Source organism: Poeciliopsis prolifica, unplaced genomic scaffold (assembly GCF_027474105.1).
Source record: "Poeciliopsis prolifica strain line A6 unplaced genomic scaffold, Auburn_PproV2 SCAFFOLD007, whole genome shotgun sequence".
In the NCBI taxonomy this organism is placed as follows: Eukaryota; Metazoa; Chordata; class Actinopteri; order Cyprinodontiformes; family Poeciliidae; genus Poeciliopsis; species Poeciliopsis prolifica.
This window is the reverse complement of record NW_026562382.1, coordinates 14,247,402-14,263,168: the sequence shown is the minus strand read 5'-3', so window position 1 is coordinate 14,263,168 and position 15,767 is coordinate 14,247,402. Positions and strand designations below refer to the sequence as shown.

General features: G+C 34.0%; 1 protein-coding gene across 1 annotated transcript in view; it reads left to right on the top strand.

Annotated features, from left to right (window-relative positions):
* The window catches only part of cps1 (carbamoyl-phosphate synthase 1, mitochondrial), a 52,233-nt gene extending 43,315 nt beyond the window's left edge, over positions 1–8,918 (top strand). The window contains exons 34-39 of the mRNA XM_055032376.1: positions 2,842–2,916; positions 3,072–3,170; positions 4,550–4,609; positions 4,757–4,869; positions 6,669–6,798; positions 6,895–8,918. Of these exons, the coding sequence (XP_054888351.1) occupies positions 2,842–2,916; positions 3,072–3,170; positions 4,550–4,609; positions 4,757–4,869; positions 6,669–6,798; positions 6,895–7,008 (591 nt within the window). The 3' untranslated portion in view covers positions 7,009–8,918. The remainder of the gene's footprint in view (positions 1–2,841; positions 2,917–3,071; positions 3,171–4,549; positions 4,610–4,756; positions 4,870–6,668; positions 6,799–6,894) is intronic.
* The last annotated feature ends 6,849 nt before the right edge of the window (positions 8,919–15,767 follow it).

Sequence of the window (15,767 nt, the reverse complement as noted above, 5' to 3'; positions counted from 1 at the left end):
TTGTGAAGTAATTAATGTTACTGATTTACTCTGTTTTGCATTTGCATTTTAGATATTTTTTAGATGCAAATAAAATCTATAAAAGAGATTTAGAATTAAGATTTTGCAGATTTGAATTTAAAACTATCCAATCAAAAATTATATTTTCTTTAAAATATGTTTAACTTGACATGAGGTGGACATCAGTGAAAAGGTACATTGTAAAAGGAGTATCCAATTTGAATACAATTTGTGTGATTTTACATATAGAAACAAAGGGAATGTCAAAAATTGTTTATGTGCTTCTTAAATAATAGTTATAAGAATTCAAAAAATGAATCAATAACTTCTTATCATTTTTTGTTTCTACATATATTTGGATGATTTATCTTGGTGATGAGCTTCAAGCCATTAGCGTTTGAAAGCCTCCTTTCAATCACCTTCATCTAAAGCTTCCTCTATCTATTCTCCATCATATTTAAATGAAAAATATTAATATGTGATCCAATGAGAACATTTAAAATGCCTCCTTTAAATTGAGGTTGCATGTTACCTCTCATTTAATGACTGATTCAGGTCGGCATGACCATCATGCTGCCATGCTGCCCTCCTCCCTCACACAAGCACCCAGCAACCCAAGGACGACTGGATACAGACAATGGATCCATGAACTTTAACCTTAAATCTACCTTGTGTATTAACCTTACCTGTTAGTATTTAGAAAAGAAATACAAAATGAGATTGAACCTCTTAAAAAATATATATTTACTGTGAATTTAAATTGTTTGGTAGATGACATTTGAGTATTTTTATGGTAGTATATTATCATAATTACATGGGAAAAAAACAGGATTAAAATGTCATGTCTTTATATTTTTCATATTTACCAGCACAGATGGAAGCATAGGAAATTTTAATTTAGTGTGAGTAGTGAGAGATTCGAACTGCTACCACTCCCACCTCCAACATGCATTGAACAATAATGCTCTGTTCATTAGCACATCTGGTGTCCCATGATAACATTGTGCATTCTTTGAAGCCTCTCGGTAGTGCTCAGGAGAGGGCAGTCAGCATGGAATTGGGGAATTAAGAAGTCCTGCTTATATGTGCTGGTGTGGCTTGATGTTTTGGTTTAGAAGTCTTGGTTATTGTGACAGAAAATAATGTAATTTGTTACTGAAGCTCAATTTAAAAAGTACGAAAGCTTTCACTCAAGCTGGCATGACAGATGCAAGTGACTCATTATTCTAACTGGTCCTCAGACCTTTGTTTCTGCATGTCTTTTTGTGCATTTGCACTTTCACATTTTTACTGAAGGTTATTTAGTTTTTTGTTTTAATGGCTGAAAAGAATGAAAAGAACCTCCTGTAAATTTGTTTCCTAGGTTATTGTGATGGTTAGCTAGTTAGGTTGGTTATATATGTCCCTTTGTCAACCTTTTTCACTTTCATTTGCTGTTAAGCTTTAAAAGAAAGTTCACTCTCATTGTTCTTCCCTCTGTACATATTCATCCCCCTGTTTCATTTTCTTTTTTCGTTACATGCCCGCCTGTCTCTGACTCTTTAAACAAAGGCATGATAAGCTGTTCTGGTTCCCTGTGTGCATTCCTTTTGCTTTTCTTCGCCTCATCTTACATTAGCATGCTAACATTACATTTACTGATAAGATAGCCTGCTTCAAGGATGAATCTCCCCCAGTGGCCCTTGCTTGTGTGTCCGTCTATTCCTCCCTCTGTGTCTGCATGTGTGTGTGTGTGTGTGTAGGGGTGTGTGTGTGTGTGTGTGTGTGTGTGTGCATGTAAATGGACACTTAAATCACACAACACCACACCACCTTTTGCTCTCCTCCAGGTAATAAGGGTTCTGCAATTTTTAAATGGAGAATAAGAATGGCTTTCCAAATGACATTTGACTTTTCCTATTTTTTTGTAAAATACAATAGTTTGCTGTCGCTTCTTTCTACACTTTTCTGTTCTTTGTGCTCTTCTTCTGATCTTATCTTCTATTGCCACAATTTTATCTTCTTCCCTTCTTTCTGTTTGTACCGCTTTCTCTTCTTGTTCCCTTTCCTTTTCAATCCCTTTTCAATTATTCCTATTCTTCTGTTGTCTTTCTGGCTCATTCTCTATTTGCTCTGTTTTAATCATTGCACAGAATTTTTTTTAAAATTTTTTTTTATTAATTTCTTTTTAAATACCGTACTTTTAAAGTGTAGCTCTCGACTTACCCCTCCTATACCAAACTTTTAAATTCAAATGTAGTTGGACTTTTGAACTGCTTTTAACTCTTTTCTTTTGTCCTCTTGATCCTTGCAACAATTATATGTAATTATTGCAAGATTATATTGAAAGGTATGTTGGAAATTTCAACTTACTCCTTCTAGAAGCCAGCCCTTGTGTTTTAAGCGTTTTAACCTATAGATAACGGAATAAATAATTGGCCATGAAATTTGCCTTTTGACAGTGAGTCCTGACACTCATTTTAATGTACAACACATAAGATGCTCTTCCAAATGAGAAAGCCACACAATGTGATACTTTTAAAGTTAGATTGCTATAATACCACACACTTCACCCTCCAGCAATTGACACAGCAAGTATCAAGTAGAATGAATAGATGATTTTAAAAGAACTTAAAAACCGAAATTGTGTTTTTGATTTCTGAATTGTATGTTCTTAGAATGAAAATCTTAGAAAATTGCTTTTGTACTGCCCTACTTTAAGTATTCCTACTGACCAAACTTTTTTTTTAAATCCACAAGCTGCTAAAAACAACATATTTCAAAAGCAGCAATCAAGCATAACAGTGGCTCACATGCTGGGACATCCTATTTCTTCAAATTGAATGCATCTGCTTTTTCCAGGCACCAATGTTCTCTTGGCCGCGACTGAGGGATGCAGACCCTGTTCTACGGTGTGAGATGGCTTCCACTGGAGAAGTAAACACACTGCAGTTATCCAGCCTGATTTTATTGTTATTCTTTTTTTTTTTTTTTTTTTTTGTAAAACCCCATTTGTGCCTTATTGCCAAGACAAATTTTAAAATCAATTATTCTAACAGTTCTGAAATGGTTCCATTTATGTCTTAATCTAGGTAGCTTGTTTTGGACCAAACATTTATTCAGCCTTTCTGAAGGCCATCCTCTCCACAGGCTTTAAGCTGCCACAGAAGGGCATCCTGATTGGAATTCAGGTAACAATGCAGCCTCCTACAGGTCTACATTCCTTCTGTTCACCTCAAACAGCACCTCACATTCATAAAAGTGATTTTTATGCACCTTGACATACATTTTTATTTTATGTTTTTACAAAAAACATTGCATTACAAAAACAATTTTTTCAGCTATTTTCAAGCTACAATAGTTTAGGTTGATAAACCAAACACTGCAGAAGCCCTGCTGTGATTTTAAAGAAGTGGATTAAGCCGGAATAGTGGAGCAGTTGGTAGCATTATTATCCTATAGGAAATAGATCCTGGATTTGAATTAAAGCCTGTGGTAAGAAAACTGAGAGCTTACAGGCATCACAGAATTTTTGTGTGATTTTTTATTTTTTATTTTGTATTACTTTGAATAACTTTGAAAGCAAGGAGTAATATTTCAAAATGAACATTGGGAATTGTTTTATGCTGGTTAAATTAAGCAACACATGAGCTTCAAAAGCCTTTTTGTAATTATGATGAATTAAAAGATGTTGAAGATAAGTGAGGTTTATTTTCATTCTGAACAATCAAAAAAATAAAAAAAATTTTAAAAAATCAAATACTCTTCAATTTGACACCTATCATAGTGACCACTACTAGAATGCTACAACAGGTTGTGGTGAAAAGGTTTACCATCCGATGTCTATATTAAAAAAGTCAAACACACTCATTCACAAAAGATTTATTAAATAGTAAGAGCTGCACTTTTGACTTATTGACTGTCAATTCTTGCTCAGTGAAACCATTCACAACCTATGATACATTTGGCTGTTAGTGTCTTTCAATGGCATGCACAGACATAATGTTACCACAAAAATTAATTAACTTATATTCTTTTTTATTTTATTTCATCTTTATTTATACAAGTGAGTCTCATGAACAGGAAAGGTCTCATTTTTTAGGAGTGCCATTATGTCATCTTTCAAAGAACAATATTAATAATGTAATTCAGATCTACACTTACTGGATTACTTTAACCATGATTACATTAGTATCAATTCACAAACAGTAGTTCTATAAAGTGCCCTTGAAATCAGCATGAATAGGAAATGGTGTTCAATATGTAAGTGCCAATGTTTTTGATAAAAGAAAAATTATTCTGTGCAATACTTTTAAATCATTTTTTTAAAAATACATAATAATAAAATAATAAAATAAAAAAATGCAAAGGCACTTCAGTGTGAGGAATGAAGCAGTATATAAGTATTAAGAGTTAAGGATGAAAAACTTGTGATCATTAGAAGGTTAGTGTTATATTTCCTAAAATTCTTAAAGGCAATACAGATCAACATAGGAGCAGTGCATTAAACTATCTTTTTTTCTTGTTGAAAATCTTTATTTAAAAAAAAATATCTGGCCTTTCCTTGCAGCAATCTTTCCGACCGAATTTCCTTGCCACGGCACATCAGCTGAAAGAAGAAGGCTTCAAGGTGAGACCTGACAGTTTGTATAAAACACAGCTAACAAGATATTTGCTGAAAATCAGACATTACAGATGGAATAGAAGTTGATTCAAAGATTAGTAAAATAAAAAGAAAAATGGAAAAAAATTATAATTTGCTAAATGTTCCACTCAGCTCTATGCTACTGAAGCCACCTCAGCCTGGTTGTGTGCCAATGATGTACCTGCCATTCCAGTAGCTTGGCCATCTGAAAAAGACGGAAACACTACATTGCCCAGTATAAAAAGGTTGGGTATATTTACTTTATATATAATGGTATTATTGCAGCAATATATATGTGTGTCTCCCATCTCTAAAATAAAAGTCAAACCTTTAACTTAAATAATATACACATTCAGTGGGCAAAAATCAAAAAAATATTTGTTTTCAACAAAATTAAAGGTGGTAAAATTATTGGTTGTCCTGATGGCAATACTTGCTGTATCCTGTATTGCCAACAGAGGAACACTTTGTTATCACCTACAACATTTCCATAGGTTTAGAAAAACAGGGGGTAGCACTGTCATTGTCCTTTGACCTGCAGTTGAATTTTACATAAACTCTCCTGGTATTTCAAATAGTTTATGATGCTGTGCACTATTAAAATCTCCCAAGGACTTTTGGAAGACAAACCAGTCCACAGTACTGTAATGTTAATATGGCATCCTCTACCATACTTAACATAAGGTAAATTACAAACATTTTCTCTTTTTTTAAAAACCCTGACAAGAGTTTGTTGTCACCAGGTTCAATCTTAGGTTCTGACCAAAGCCTACATTTCAAAGTAAAGTCATAGTAAAGTCATTAAATTCCACATATGTCCATCATTAGGACAAATATATATATATGTATGTATCTGTGTTATTTAATGGTTGTTTAGGAGTCTTGGTGATGCAGAGGTGTCTTTTTTCTTTAGTTTTTTAACACTGAGTTTTGTTGCTTTTATTTTTTGTTTGTTTCTTTCAACATCCTGCTCCCTGTGTGTAGTGGGGTGTGGTAGTAACACAAACTCAAGACCTTGTCTAACCTATTGGCCTGTGGCTAAAAGAAATAGATTTATGTGTCACATACTTATTCTTCAGGGAAATATAAAGTCATACATTGTGCTTCCTATGATTTTGTTAAAAACAAGTATATTCTAGTACATTTTTACATTTCTTTTCACTATTTACTAATTTTACAGAAAATAAATATTGATGTTTTTGAAAAAAAAATCAATCTGAAATTGTGGCTCTGTTGAGGAGATGAAAAAAACAACAACAAAACAAACAAAAAAAACTTTTTTAAAATTATTCTTACATATTATGTTCAGGGCCTCTGATAATGTTGCCTGCCCTACTTAAGTTCAGTTCATGCCATTCAAAACATTTGCAATTTGCATACTGCATGCCATGGTAATCTAGAGACATAATATTTCATTACTTTAAACAACAAAACAATAGGTTTACTCATTTCAAATCTATACAACTTGGTGCATGTTGATTGTAACTAAATTTCCATTTCAGTTTTGCAGTTGCAGGCTATATTACAGCTACAAATATACCTCAAATTATCCTTCATGAAAACACAAATAATGCTTCTAAGTTTTGTGTTCTGTTTGTTCCAGAGAAGGTTTTCTTAGTAAGTCCAATTAGATCAAGTATGAGGGTCACCTTAACTTACCACAGTCTGATATTTTCTTTTCTTCAGTGCTTACTGATGAGTCTTGAATCTGTAGGGTTTCTGACAAGAGAAGAGTTCTTAGGGGAATTATTGGCAGTCTTTTAGTTTGACATTAGAACAAAGCAGATCTTACCTGTGGAAACATTTAGAAACTAACATTTCATCAAAACACAGCTTTCCATCATGCAAATGCTACCAATGTATTCACATGGACATGTGCATGTCCATGAAGTACATATTAGTTAAAATAACATCTCTCATCTGTGAATAGTAGTCTCTGCAATTTTTTTAAACTACCTTTGTCAGAAAGCACTGCACAATTAGTGTTTTAAGTGTTTAAAATGTTTCTTCTTTTGTTACTGAGAGTTTTTGTATCAATTTGTAGATTGATCAGTCAGGGTCATATTGACCTGGTTGTGAACTTGCCCAATAACAACACGCGACATCTGAAGGATAACTTCCTGATCCGCAGAATGGCTGTTGATCATGGTGTTCCTCTCATTACAAATTATCAGGTCAGTTCAAGTGATGTCACCAGAAAAGGGAAATTATTTCACTTAACTTATTTTGTGTCATGGTTTTCAAGAAAACACTCATTTTCTGTTCCATAGGTGGTCAAGTTGTTTGCTGAAGCAATTCGTTATGCAGGCGATCTTGATACAACAAGCCTCTTCCATTACCGACAGAAGGAAAGCCAACCAAAAGGAGCCAGTCAGCGAGGATAGAGCCTCCTTCCTTTGTATGCATGTTTGATTTAGCTATAAAAAAGGCTTAGGTGAAACCGTTCCCAATATAACGAGGCTGCAGAAACCCAAAATGCATACATTCAAATAACATAACACCAGGATCAGATAAGTTTTTAAAAACATGATAATATACAGTATTAAATCTGGTCACTTGGATCCTATGAATATTTCACAGAATGCCTGAATGAACATTTTTAGAAACATCCTCAAATGTTATAATGGGCTTTTACCAAGAAAGCCCATTATAATGTTTACATTGTGCATTTGTTATTAATGCACAATGCCCACTATCAATTTCTGACATAAATTGATTGTGGGGCAAATGTTTTCCTGATATTTCTCAAAAGCCTAATCATAAATTTTTCAAAAAAGTCAAATGTTATGGTTGAGTAAAGTTATGAGTTCAGATGCAAAACATGGCAACCAAAATATTGGTAGATTTTCAATGGCTAGTTAATTAACTTGGTATGAATTCTTATTCATTAGAGAAAATGGAGTATATTACTTAAATAAAACCACTCAAGTCTTAATGATTCATGTTTTTCTGAACTACTGAATTAAGCAGGTTTCTTTTTAAGATGTAAAATTGACATTTTGTTCATGATTTTTTTGTGTGAGATGATACAATTACTGCAGATAAGCTAGCTGTGTGTGCATGTTTTTTATTATGATTATTTTATTCTAAAACAATCAATTACAGGAAGATAATTTACATTTTATGGATTTCAAGTGGGGCAATCTCGCCCTGTGATTTTAATTTACAAATACTCCAGTTAAATATATAGATGTGGTTTGTGGATAGAATTTATTTTATTTTTATTTTATTTATAAAATTACCTTTTATGTAAACAAAAGTCAATGCATTTAAATTGCCACAAATAAGCAAGGATACCCGAGTTATTAATTAATTTGTTTGTTCTCTTCACCGTTTTTGTGTTTGAATAATTTCTCACATTCTGAAATATCCATCTTTACTGAGACTGTTTGGGAGAAAATGAATATGAGTTAAAACTTGATTACTTTCCCCCCCAATCTATTTTGTGTCTGTTTTAAAAATGTATTTTCTACCTCTTTTTCATAATTGTCAAAATTATCATAAAAAACTGATAATTTTGACAATTATCAACCAAGGTCTAACACAAGCAGACCTTGTGTCAGATCTGCTTGTATTATAAGCAGGTAATATCTGTCTGTCTGTCTATCAAGAGATAGAGAACAATTTCTCTTGTATGTCGGTCTTCAATGTAATTTTGAATTCAGCCATAGACACTTCTGCTACATATGAGACATTTTTGTCTCACAATTCTTTACAATTCTCTTTTTCTTTCACTGGAAAACACTGGAAGCGTGTTTTAAAAAAGGATCATATTATTTGCCATCTTTGACCATTTCATAAAGCTGCGATGGAACAGTTGAAGGCCACCTGTCATTGTGAAGGATTACAGTTTACACATCTGACCATCTGGTCTAGATGCACAGACATTTTCAACTTTGCACGTAGAGTAAGTACGTTACGAAAGTAACTGTCAATCAATCAATCAATCAATCAAAAAAAGTCAACTGAGTATCGTCTCTGACTTAGACAGTGAACTCAATGCTGAAGTATTGGTGCAAAAGGAGCTGAAGCACGAGCCTGATGGATTAGAAAAAAAACACTTGTTCCACCTTCTGGTCATTTTAGTTGGAGAAAAGTTCTCTGATTTCAGAGCTATGGCAGAAGTGTCAGCTGTAATTCCAGTTTTCCAGTGTTGTTTAATTTCAATGTTTACATGTAGCTATTGTAGCCACAGTAAACGTTTTGTGTTATTGTGAAGAAAAACCTGCATGTATTCATCTACTTTTTCAAACTTGACATTAATTAAACAGAATAAAAAATTAGTGTAGTTGAACATATGTCATCAATATTATTCTGCAAATTGTCAACTTTTTTTTGATGTGAGCCATTATATTGTAGGAAAACAACTTAATATTTTTTCATGACTGAAATGAAATTATTTAGTGTTTTTGTTTTGTTTTCTTTAATAAACTCACACCTCACTGTAAATACCTCAAAGATCCAGCAAAGTGTCTCTGTATTTCAGATGTATTGGATGTTTATTAGCCATTGACGAATTGATTTTGTGATTAATAACAAGATAAAACACTGATTTAATGATTGCTACATTTTAGGTTTCACTTCAACAGCTTTGACAGCTACAGATGTGTCTACATTCTCTATCTCATGAAGACAAAAATAACATTTAAGTTCTCCTTAAGCAGCAATGTGTTTTTTTTTTTCCGATTCCTCTTTAGTTGAACTAATTGTACCTGAGCAGCACAGGGCCATTAGAGTCATGATTCACTGCAGGCATAGTTACTAAGCAACAAGGCTGTTTGCTGATAGAAGCTTCTGTCTCGATCATGATGTTTGCAAATCCACCTTTGATTAAAGTGTGGCCTGGTTAAATCTAATCATATTCTGTTATTGTTTGCAAACACTGAAAGGTTTTGTTATGTGTGCCATCGCTTTGAAAACCCCCAGAAGTGAACCAATGTGTTGTGGAATAAAAATATATATGGTTGACAAAATGAAACCTTTAAATTTAAAGTACAATAAATAAATAAACTTTTTCTTTTAATTTATATATTTATTTTTTTATGAAACCAAAGATTTGGGAAATATTTGTTACCTCAAAACTGGACTTAATGTTCTTATAATGGAGGAATTAAAAGGAAAGTGCTCCCTGCTGTGTAATAAACACCTCCAAACTACCAGCAATTCTGCGAGTGTTTATGAATATGAAAACAAAACTTAAACCATGAAAGTGGTATAATCATAAATTAGGAAAGTTTAAAGTATTTGAGAGGGCCTTGGGTGATGTCCTAGTGTTAAGAACTTTTACAACTAAAGATCTGCAGGTGATTGCTTGGCTGAAAATATGTTTAATTCTTTTGCCATTGCTTAGTTAGGTATGTACACACAAAAATTGACACTTGTGTGTGCAAATGCAGGTAATTTAAAACAGTAATACAATTGAAGTCCATTTAATAAATTTTCAGAGAACATGAAGAAAATAATTAATTAAAACCACAACACACATATTACTCTAGACATTTAAAAATGCTTTAAACCACTTGATGAACTTCAGTAATTAGTAAAAATAAAAGGAATTGCATCCACAACTTTGAATTTACATTATTAAATAATAGTTTTGATCGTTGAACATAGAGCTTCAATTGTGTACATTCAATTTGAATCATCCCAAAAAGCATTTAGATACATTTTCTTTCGGACTTCGCATCTTAAGCACATTTTCTTTTTTTTCTTTTTTTGTAGCTTCCAGCATAATTCCGTCTGGTGATTCAGCTGCTATTCTTGGCAGAAGTTTTAAAGTTATGTTTGGCAATATTCCATCAATGTACTTTCTTCTTTTTTTATTGCGTTTGGCCAAGACTCAACATAGCTTTAGGCGCTAAGAATATATCCGTTCTGTCTCTGGCATAAGCCTGGTTAAGTTAGCTAAATGTCCCCAGTTATTTTTTCAGTTCTTTTTTTCTGTGCCATCCTGAAAAGGTCTGGCACCCCCAGGACTGACACACCCCAACCCATGGAAAGCCCTTTTCTAATCGATCTCATTTCTCTCTGATGAACCTGTTTGTGTCAAATGGCTCATATTTAGATACAACAGGGTCATCAAAACAGAGATTAAAAGCACATTTAAAAACCGGTTATGTAAATGATAAATCTGACTATCACTAACCTCTGCAATAATTGTGACTTTAACCTTATTCAAAATGTACCTAGACTATGCTTTAAAGACAGGTCTATGCCACGAAACCAAATAAGTTTAACAATCTGTGCCATTTATAATAATAAAAATGGTTAAATATTCATGTTTCTTTATTTTTGTTGGGATCATGACTACAAAATAAGTTAGTACAGGTAGAATCTGATTAAGAACATCTTCTCAAGTACTAGTGAAACTGTGTATATTTGAATCTGTGTGGATAGTTTTGATTGTGAGATCAACAAAATACACAATGACTTCAAACTCAAATACAAACTAGTTTTTGAAAGATACTGAGAAATGCTTCTTTAAAAACCCAAATCAATATAATATCCACATCTCGTGAATGTCTCTGGCACTGGGGAAACAGTTTTGTCATCAAAACTGTTTTTGGCTAAATACATGGATAGGCAGAACGTCTTTAAATTACTTTCATTAATCACTGATGAAATTAGAAAACTTTTTATGTTTTAATACTCTGACAGTATTAAAAAAGAAAGTGTTTTGTGTTAATTTATATGAAAGAGTATATGCTGGTTATAAAAAACAGTTTTTCTTTTTAAAGTCTATTTAAATTCAAGAAACACTGAACAGAACTGAGTTGCGGAGAAAGGATGACACTTTGGACAGCACATGGAAAAGGAGCATTGCATACTGTATGGTAAGGACCCTTCTGAAGGAGTGTCCAGTGCTCAGTCTGTGCTTTTCATATTTTCTTTTTCATTCTTCTTTTTCCTCCCTTGCACTAATAACATTTCTGTCCCAAATACCTTGCTATTTTAAGATTGATCATAGCAGTGTTGATGACATTACATGCTCAGACAGATAGGAAAAATTACATACACTTATTACTTATTGTGTATGTAATTACTTATTGAAACAAGTGACTAAATTCAGTCACAGCAATAATAACACAACAGGTAAACCTTGAGCCTATCCTGGCTAAAATTATATTAAAAAAAAAAGAAAAAATGGCTCAAATCAAAGAGAATAACTAATATTGTCCCTTTGTTCCTTTTTAAAAGAAGAATGAGGCCATGTAGTCTGAGCAGTCATGACCAGAAATGCTAAATAATGCACTGTTTCACCACATAACTCCTTCGGTTGGCATGAAGAGAGAGACCCGCTGCTTTTCATTTGAGAAAAAAAAAATAAACCTGGCTAATTGACATGGGTTTTTCATACTGCTCTAAATAATTTATGGTGGTGAGGAGCAAGTGGGACTTCGAAGACAGAGCATAACTGTGTGATGAGTCACATTGTTGTATCAGGGCTAAAGACATACAAAAAACATGTTGAAAACTAGCACAAATGTTTTGATGACTTAGTTACTATTTGGAATAATGCACATATTTTTGTGACAGATTTCATTTCAGCACATTGTACTTTTTGTTTTCTTTTTTGTAATTCACAAAGTCTCTTAATCAGCCATGACAATTAGTGTTTTATTTTTAAAAAAAAGGAAATAGGTAATGGTAGAACAACAGACTGGGACAAGACATTTCTCTTTTGAGTAATGTTAATCTTAGTGTTCATCTTTGTGTGTTGGGGTGGGGAGGATCTATGTGATTATAACTGAGAACAATAAAAAACTACTGATACAACTTGATCTCTTTCACATTTTGTAATGTTGCACACTTTAATGTGTTTTAATGGAAATCTTGTCTGGTGGAGTAATTGAAGTATTGGTTTATATTCTTCCCCTTTATGCTGAAACCCCAATTAAAATAATTTCTTGAAAATGCTGGCTTAAAGAATATGACTACAATTGCAAGACTCTAGCTGATTTATTGCAAACCTTTGAAGTGATTTTGCAGGACTGAGGTGTCCGAGCAAGATTACCAGTGACTGTTAATCCTGGTTAGCATAAGAAGTTTGTCCTAAATATTAAACCATTCTTCATTATTTAGACAGATTTCATCAGCTTCCCATACTAATTACTCTAACCTTGAATTACATCAAATTCCCAAACATGAAAGCTTGCTTGATGAGTCCACATTCGAATTAGTTCCTTGTTAGCACACAATTAGGAACACTTTGCGAGAGAAAATGCAGTGATCGCAAATTCTCCTTTGTGCTTTTCCCTCAGGTTTCAAGGGAAGACTTAAAGTGCCTTAAAGAGTGCATTTGGCAATCTGCATTAAAAAAACAACTTCCACTGAGCTCAATCACAGCTCTTGTTTAACAAGATGGGTAGAAGCAATTAAACGTCAAGGAGGAGTGGTGTTAGTATTCTGTTGATGTCGGAGAGATTTCCCTGAACACGGTGTGAAGGCTATAACTGAAGCTTTGTCCAGAATTTCAAAGATCCATAACGAGCACGCCCACACCTGGGCAGTCTGAGAAGACCTGTAGTTTGCTAAAACTCACAATGAAGCTCTAAACTATGCTCCAGGGAAAAGTTCTACTATCATAGCATTATGCTTGCAAGCTTCTAAGCTCTTGGCACCACAGCATGGGTTCACTAATACTTTAAGCGGTGAGAGCAGCTCAAGATGAGGAGTTTACACATAAAACAAGTTCAAGTTTTGTATTGGAATGTATTACCATGTAAATCTGTGCTGGCAGTGGTGCTTTTAACAAACCAGTATTAACTTTTGTTTTTGAAACCACTTTTTCAGTCTTCTTCTGCCATCTTGATTCTTATGTAGATTAAATGTACTGTGTGCAATGATAATAATTGTCTCCATCAAAGAATGGTATCTTAACTGAGTATTTAGTTTTAGTGGTTGGAAAACAAGAGAAGTATAAAAACTATCAATCACAGTTAATGAGGCTTCCAAAGCATCTTCCTTTCTTTTTTTCTTACTTTTTTCCTTCCTTCCTTTCTTCCTTCCTTCCTTCCTTCCTTGTCAAACACATAGAAACAATGGGTTAGTGAAGTTCATATTGCAGAACAGCTCCAACTGGAAAAAGCCTTATTTATGCATGGAGGAAGACTTCAAACTTATCAAGCAGCGATAGCAGTACAACTTTTCGCAGCATAATTAAGACAGGCAAGAAGCACAAAACATTTGAAGTCAATCAGCAGAAGGGCATAAAACAGGACAAACACTGATCTAATGTTATCTGACTAAAACAATATAATATTTCAGTCTGTTTATGTTCAGAGGACAACAGCCATGTTGCACATGAAGAAAGCATAAAAACATGTTTAAAAGCATGTTTAAGCTAAGCAAATGTATATGAAAACAAAACGATGAGCTCATTTAAAGAAGGGTGTAGGCCTCTCTCGTGTGGTTCACAACAACACAACATTAAACATTTAACTCCGGTTTGGTTTTCATAACTGTGTTTCTTTAAGCTCATTAGATATGAATCTAGGCCAAGTAAATATTTCACCACAGGCTACTGTTAAATCTGATCCCCAGCTTCTCCTCTGTTTCTTTGCCACTCTGAGTGCATCCCTCAACCTCATTTAGCGGGCGCTTGCATTGTGCAAATATTCTAAAATGCTCTAGATGTGTTGCTAAATTTAAACCAGGCCATGTTAAGCATCTTTATAGTTTGTCTCAGGTCATTACAACTTGCCTAATTTAATTTCAAAACTCTGGTACTGATGACAAAATCAGCACATCCTTATTGCCTGCTTTATGAACATTTACAACAATCAGGGATAACATTATAACCACCGTTAGATTACGTGAATAACACCGTTCTGATTCATCATAACTTCTCTTAGAGGCTGGCATGTGTTAGTCTGCAGTCGAACATTTGTCTTCAAAAGTTGGACAGCTAAAGGCCAAATTGTGATGGCTGAATGGAGTCTGAGAGTTTCCATGAAGAGAACGTGTCAGTGATGTTGGTGTTGGTTTTTGGTCCCAAGGCTCACTAAGATTCCATTACTGTTTCTCAACTTTTCCAGTTTCAGTTGTATTCATGGGGCAGGAACCTTGGTGTCATTTTAAATTCCAATCTGAGTTTCTCAAAATATTATAATATAGTGTTGACTACCTCTATCAATAAATAGGAATTTTTCCAAAATAAGATCAATAATCTCTTTCTCTGATGCTCAAGCCCTCTTTTGTCTCTTGTCAATTCTCTATGTTGGTCTGCCTCAAAAAACAGACCACCTGAACTGATCTCCAATTAGTTCAGAACACAGATGCTAGAGTTTTGATGGCTGAATGGAGTCTGAGAGTTTCCATGAAGAGAATGTGTCAGTGAATATGATCTTGTTGCATCAATTGTTGTTCTTTGCATCAGTTACCTGCGGTATTCAGTTGATTTGAAGACTTCGTTAGTTTTTAAATCTTACATCACCTCATATTCCTGAGCTACTAACTCTACACACACCCCTGTGACCTCTTGTCATCTATTCGGTCTGGGCTACTTTTTGTGCCCACAGGAAGATTAAAGACAGAGATCCATTCCTGAAATAATTCAAGATATAAAATGTATCGAGAATAACTTGAAGAGCAAAACAGTGACTTTGAGTTGTTGACATCAAGTATCTGTGGATCTGCTTGACAAACCGGTGTGATCCACAGCAGCCCTGCATTGCCACTCTCAGGGGGTAAAGGATTTACTGCTAAGATCTCAACATCAGATACCTCTCCACACCATTAGTTGTCCAGTGGATCCAAGCACAGCCCAACATGTGCCTCCAATTGCTGAGAAATTGCAAGTGAGAAATTGTATTCAAATATATAAAATCGTCAAATAGCCTTTGAGTCGGTACAAAAATATAGTCAAATAGATGCAATAAAAAATTTAAAAAACACTTAGGATGATATTTTGGTAAGCTTCCTCCATTCAGTGGCCCCCTGCTACCATCTACTTCTGCTTATTATGTAAAAATGTTCTGCTTACTGTTAATTATGGTGGACAACTCTTCAAAACAGCAATAAGTCGACCCACATTCAATTAATGTTAGTGAATTCACATTATATAGAGGCTTTGCAAAGTAGCTGTACCTGAAACAAGCACAGATCTCAAGTAAACTTCATACTATCCAGAAAAAAAAATGTT